The sequence below is a fragment of the Egretta garzetta genome, unplaced genomic scaffold (assembly GCF_000687185.1).
Source record: "Egretta garzetta isolate BGI_Z169 unplaced genomic scaffold, ASM68718v1 scaffold25, whole genome shotgun sequence".
Lineage (NCBI taxonomy): Eukaryota > Metazoa > Chordata > Aves > Pelecaniformes > Ardeidae > Egretta > Egretta garzetta.
In genome coordinates, this window is record NW_009259800.1 from 2,283,206 (window position 1) to 2,289,353 (window position 6,148).

General features: G+C 42.0%; 1 protein-coding gene across 1 annotated transcript in view; it reads left to right on the forward strand.

Annotated features, from left to right (window-relative positions):
* Positions 1-511: 511 nt before the first annotated feature.
* FBRSL1 (fibrosin like 1) overlaps positions 512-6,148 on the forward strand; it is a 403,985-nt gene continuing 398,348 nt past the window's right edge. The window contains exon 1 of the mRNA XM_035895374.1: positions 512-706. Within this exon, the coding sequence (XP_035751267.1) occupies positions 512-706 (195 nt within the window). The remainder of the gene's footprint in view (positions 707-6,148) is intronic.

A 6,148-nucleotide genomic window follows, 5' to 3' on the forward strand; every position in this document is an offset into this window, starting at 1 on the left:
CACATAGAAGTGTTCAACCTCTGTTATGTGTTTAGATCCCATTGATCTCGGCTTGCGTACTGAATGCATGGTAGGCTTTAGAAGTGCATTTCTCCATATGAATGCTACTGTGAATCAGAGACTGTCAGGCCCAGGGGGGTCTGATATGTTGCTTTCTGAGATCAGAAACAAGGCAACATAAACCCCACCTCTGTTCCAGTTGAACAGTTAAAGGCATTCCTTCAGGATGCTGATTTGTTCATGAGCTGGTTCCTGAATTAATCTGAAGCAGACTAATTTTCATAACCAGTTCCAGCACCTCTGAAATTAATCAAACACATAGTCTGGAGAGTATTTATCCTAATCTAATCTAAAATTACTGTTTGCATTGTGCGTGCCTATTTATTCATCTTAAGTCGTCTCTGGAAAGAACATGCTGTCTTGTTTGTGTTTTTATTCAATATTTATATGGCTTAATGCTTAAAAGTAGTCTGAAAGAACTTTTTTTTTTTTTTCTCCTTAACAGAAGGACATGTCGCTAAAGCCTCAGGAGCGGAAGGAGAAATGGGAGAGGCATCCAGGAAAGAAACCTAGAGAATCTGAAAACTGTGTATCTGCTGAGCCGAGTGAAAATGGCCATAACAATGATGCTGGGAGCTCCGAGAGAGAGGCAGAAAGAGGCAAAGAACGGATGAAGAAGAAACTCCCCTTGAAGCTATCCAAACAGGTAGGGAAATTATTTCTTATTTTAAGCAACTGTATCGTGGCATTGGCCACTGTGAAATGTTGTTCTGCTGTAGATTGGGGTTGTTAATGTAACTGGCTTCTCTGGTAACTTGTGGTGGTGGAAACAATGTGTCTTACAAGACTTATGGCCAAGTGCACAAATCCTGTGTTTTGGGCAAGTTTCATAAGCTAAAATAGAAGACCAGGTGTGGTGGGTAACGTAGGCAGGAAGGAGCAGACCTCCCTTGCATCCCGCAACTTTGAGACTGGTAATTCACACCATAGGCTTGTGGCTCTTACAGTCTTAGACACAAATAGAAATCATCAATCGGATCAAAGCCTTCTTTGGGGAAGACCTGCTTGTAATGTGCACCTGGAAGTTGCAAACATGAATATGTCCATCTCATGAATCAAGTTCATATGCCCCCAAACCAGTATGATGCAAAGGAGAGAATGTTCAAGTATTTTAGAAGTGGAAAGTCAATTTGGAGGAAGTTGTGCTCTGGGGAGTCTTTTCTCTGTGCCCTTCTAAGATGTGGTAGAGCATTAATGAATTAAGAGTTGTCATGCTGGAGGGGACGATTGCGGCGGAGAGTCCCATCTGAACCGCAGTGTGTACAGAGCTGGGAAGGTGACAAAGAAGAGGCACTATGGCTGGCAGGCTATTTATCACTTAACTGCTGCTCAGCAGGGAGATTTGTTGGTGACTCAGTGCTCATTCATCAGTTTGAAATCCACATGGCACAGCAGCCTATATCTATGAACAAAGACTTTCCCAGTTGTCCGTTAACATGGTGCCAAATGGCAGCCAGTGGGAAGACCGCTGTACTTGACCCTCCAGCATTTGTTCTGAGCTAAGAAGTACACTGCATGAAAGACTATTTTTTATTCTCTGTGATGCAGAGAAAAAGAGCTCTTTAACCTAAGCGCACCTTCTGTTCTGTGAAACTAGTTCTGTACGTGTGCCAGCCAACAGAAGATTGAATTGTCCAGTTATTGGAAGTGCTTTTTCACATTCAGTATTTTAGGATTTGAAAGGATCGTTAAGGTTATCTAATGTAACCTCCTGCATAACTTCTCCACTACACACAATCTTTTGTGATTGTGTTGTAGCATATTCGTTCAGAAGGGCTCATCGCATTTTACCTTAGAAATTCTAATGGTCTGCTCGTGGCCCCACTCTTCTGATGGCTAATTGTTCTCATTAACAAATTGGCAGACTTTTATTTTCTTCCTTTTCATTAAAAAAAATAGTTGGAATAATTCAGTACAAATAACTTCAGTAAAGATGTTAGTACTTTTCTGCTTGCAAACATTTAGGTAGCAAATCGTGTAACCATGCACTCCTAGTAAAATATTTGCCAGGTTTGTTTTCTTTTAACTCCCCAAAGTGATACCAAATGTTTTGGGTTTGGACTCGTAAGTGTGTACGTAGTTAAAACATATAGAGTTTCTTGTTTATTTTTGCTAGTAGTTGAGCGATAGGGTTTTAGTCCCCCTCTGGTTACAGGTGCCATGAATTTGTGCACAGCTATTCACTCTCTGCAAATTAAAATTACTTTTTATTATGGGTGGATAGATGCACGTTTTAGTTCTGATGAAAGTTTCAGCAGCTAGGATCCTTTTCTTAGCATCTAAGCCCACAAAATGCTAAGCAAGTATTTCACCAGAAGTCCCTGGCTTTGATATAAAATGTTTAGAAGCGGTAGTGCTGGATGGTATTCCTGCCTGCTGCTTACACCAGGGTTGCAGTATTGTGCTTCATCAGCTCCTCTGCCTTTGTAAAGCTGCTGTTGTGTCAGGTTTTTTTTATTTCCATGAAAAGGCCCCAACCGCCAGGCCAGAGACCCTTGCGAAGCATGCATAGAGCTGGCTCACTTTCCACTCTAGTCCCTGGAGTAACCTTACAAATGCTCGTGTTGATCCAACTAAGAGTGGTGCAATTGGAGTACGGAAACAAGGAGCACCGCAGGAGGTCATTAGGTCTCGATTGCCACCAAAATCTCTCTAACATGAAAGCCTGGCTTGAGTAAATACTGCCTTTCTGCGGGTTAGGGAGTTGTTCCTTTGGGTCTAAAATTACGCTGCAGTGAGTTCAGGGCGCTTCAGCTGTTGGCACCGTTGGATGTGTGGGGCCACGCTCAGGCGGGCAGCGGGGAGGTCCCCTCCTCCTGGAGGTGGGGTGAGCCGGTTCCTCACCCGCTGCAGAGGAAGAAAGGATTGTTAATAGTGACGGCATCTCCATGAAATTTAAAACTAAGTTTCAAGTAGTTGCGGCCACTAGGGATTTCATGATGCTTCCTTAGAAATCTTCGGGGTAAGAAGTTTTGTTGCGTTGGCCAAACTCTAGTTTCTGTAATTAGATGCTGCTGCTTTAGTTTACCAAACATTTAGATCATTTGTATTTCAGCTCTGAAAAATGAGGACACTGTTTCTTCTGACTAGTATTTGGCTGCTATCAGTGATGAAATAGGGCATTTGCTGCCACATTCATGAAAACCTGAATTCACCTTTCATTGTTTAATCTTTTTTTTCCCTGTTAAGTATAAGTAACAAACTCCAAAAAGAGCGAGGAGCTTGCACAAAGAGTATAAAATAAAACCTGTGATGAATGACTCATTAATGCTCTGTGCCTCTTTAAACAGGTCACACACATTTTTCATTGAAAGGGGAGTTATTTTAAAATACCTTTTATTATCCTAGCTGATACAGTTGTGAAAACCAGACAAGTTTTCAAGTCTGTAAGGTTGATGAAAGCAGCAGCAAAACCTAAGCTAGATAAACGAGGCTATTCTTAGTTCAAACTAATTATGCAAATGATATAGACAAGTTCAATAATTTTTCCTTTTTTTAATAACCACAAAGTTCACACCTAGAATTCTGGCATTTCCTGCCAAGCTGTCTAGACAAATTGGCTGTAATATTAAGTTTCCTGGAATTTGGGGGTGATTTTTGCATCTCAGGGTTGTATTAAACATAGGTTTATACCTAATTTGGAAAGCTTACTGTAATTAATGCTAATTATATTGAGATGTTGCTTAGAAATTCCCATTGAATGTGAAGCTTTCCTTATACTCTTATCCCCTTCTCTTCACAATGCTACTGAATTGTCATCTTTTCTGCCCAGCCTCCTCTAATGTATCAAATTGGGCATTATGATTATGGCATTCTGCTAATCCTTGTAGAGAGGTGCAAAGTGGTAAGCTGATTTGAGTGCCAGGTTGTCTGCTTTGTTTAGAAAATTAGATTAATATTTCACTCCTTTTGACAAAGCATTCAGGTTCCTATTTGCTCCTGAATATTTGGTGGTTCTGTACGTCAGGGGATGGGGAGAGGGTTGCAGGAGCCAGTCTGTCCTTTCCAGCGTGTTGCTCCAACTGTGTATAAAAATCATTCAAACACACTTATCTCCTGCTGTAACCAAGCAGAGGGGAAAAAGGGGCATTTCAAATAGATACAGGTCCTTTAGCTAAAGATTTGTCAGGGTTTGGGGCTGTTCTCAACACATACGTGCAGGCAAAGTGCTGACTTGAAACCGCTGCTCTCTGATGGGAACCAACAAAACCTCTCTCAGTCATCAGGGGTACACCAAGGAATGAGAAAGTGTTTAAAGCTGTGACGTATTTTAGTGTAACCAGAGTGGCCTGCAGTACAACTTACCCCTTGAAAGTGGGTAGGTGCCTCCGGCACAGGAACATTTGTTGGAAATTGAGCCATTGCCTTTTTTAAAAGCCACGTCCAAGACTAACCCAGTGGTTTGTGGAAGGGAATCCCAACCGCAGCTGCAGACAGTGCTGGTGGGGCAGAGGAGCCCATCACCTCTTTACAGGATTCTTCTATGGCTGGGTGTATAATTCACTTAGATGAAGTAAGAGGTAGATACAAGATGAAATTTACAGTTATGCTTCCTTGCATTGTCCTGAGCCATTCTTCTAGTTTTTGGAGAGTCGCCCTTTGAACCTTGAGTCTGTCCTTCACTAGCCCTAGCTGAGCTGTTTTGCTCCCTTCTGGGTTCGTTTTTGGAGTTGCTTATTCCTCTGAATGTCTGAGCAGGGTCACCCTACACGTGTTTTTTTTTTTCCTGAGCTTCAGGATCCATTGCCATTTCTGTACGTAGACTAAAAATGAGCTGGCCTCCTTCCAAGAAGAGTTTGGACTAATAGGAAAGAGTTTCTGATATTTCAAGTTAGCTTAACCTCAAGTTCTGTGGTTAGTCAGCTCTGGAGCATCACAGTGGGTTGAGTATGTTTAGATGTTAAATGCGGCTGTAATAACACTGTTCTGCAAATATTCATTTGTCATGAAGATGAGTGTCTTACACCTCCTCCTTCCTTTTCTCACCCACTGTTTAAATCATCCAAGATGAGGAAGAGTCTCAAAGAAGCTGAGAAGAACAGGGTGGTGTAGCACGTATTTAGTGCTCATAAATAGCGCGCTGGGTTTGCAGCCTGGGAGGAAGGGGCTAGGAAGCTAACGCTGTCATGTTGCTCTGGAGGTGTGACATCTCTGTGACTTCAGCAGAGCTCCCTGGAGGGAGGGAAAGTGGAGTTAATTCCCGTGTCTCATTCACTCCCCAGCCTTTGTCAAACTGCTGAGCGTTATTGATGATTAATGTATATTGTTGCTGTGGCTCTTGCTGGACTGGAACTGCTAAATTACATTAACATGTTTGATTACCTATTCATGTGATTTTTCTGTGATGCTCATCAGCTCGTTATCCAACATTCATTGATGAATGTAACACCCTGCCCTGCCCCCCCAGGAAAACGCCGCTCCTGCTGATCTGAGCTAAAGGTGATACGCTAAGTCATTTTCCATCCAGGATGCACGTTGTTTCTTCTGCTGCCCAGGTGACAAGTGATAGCTTGTCTTCAAACCAGTTACATTCCTTTGGCCCCATTCCGTATGTGGTGGTGATGCTGAAAGGCTATGGGGCTTTTCCCAAGGTAGAGGGAAACAGCCTAGAAACTCATCTGGCTAATGAAATACCTTGTGTAGAAAATTTCCTTTGACATCATACTGCTTGTGCTGATGGTTGGGCACTAGGAGCACATAACTGCTTGATTTTTATTTTTCCAGATAATGATAAATGGTAATCAAAAACTTGGATGTGCTTTTGGAGCCACTGGTGGGCTGGAGGCAGAGCGTTTGCTTAGTGATGCAGATTTCAGAGATTGAAACCTACCTTTCTTAGCTGAGGTTCAGCCGTCATGTAGGAGAGCGAGTCCAAAAAATAACCTTTGGAGTCTTTGTCTATAGGCCAGAGGACAGGTATGGATATGCTTGGCCTTCCATGTCTTAATAATGAAGCTGAATTGTGTCTAAGAGGGTCTAAATGTAATAGTAACTTATTCTATTACCTTCAGTATCTCAGACTATTAAAAGCAAATGAAAAAGCAGCCAACTTAAAAAAAAAAAAAAAAAAAAAAAAAAAAAAAAAAAA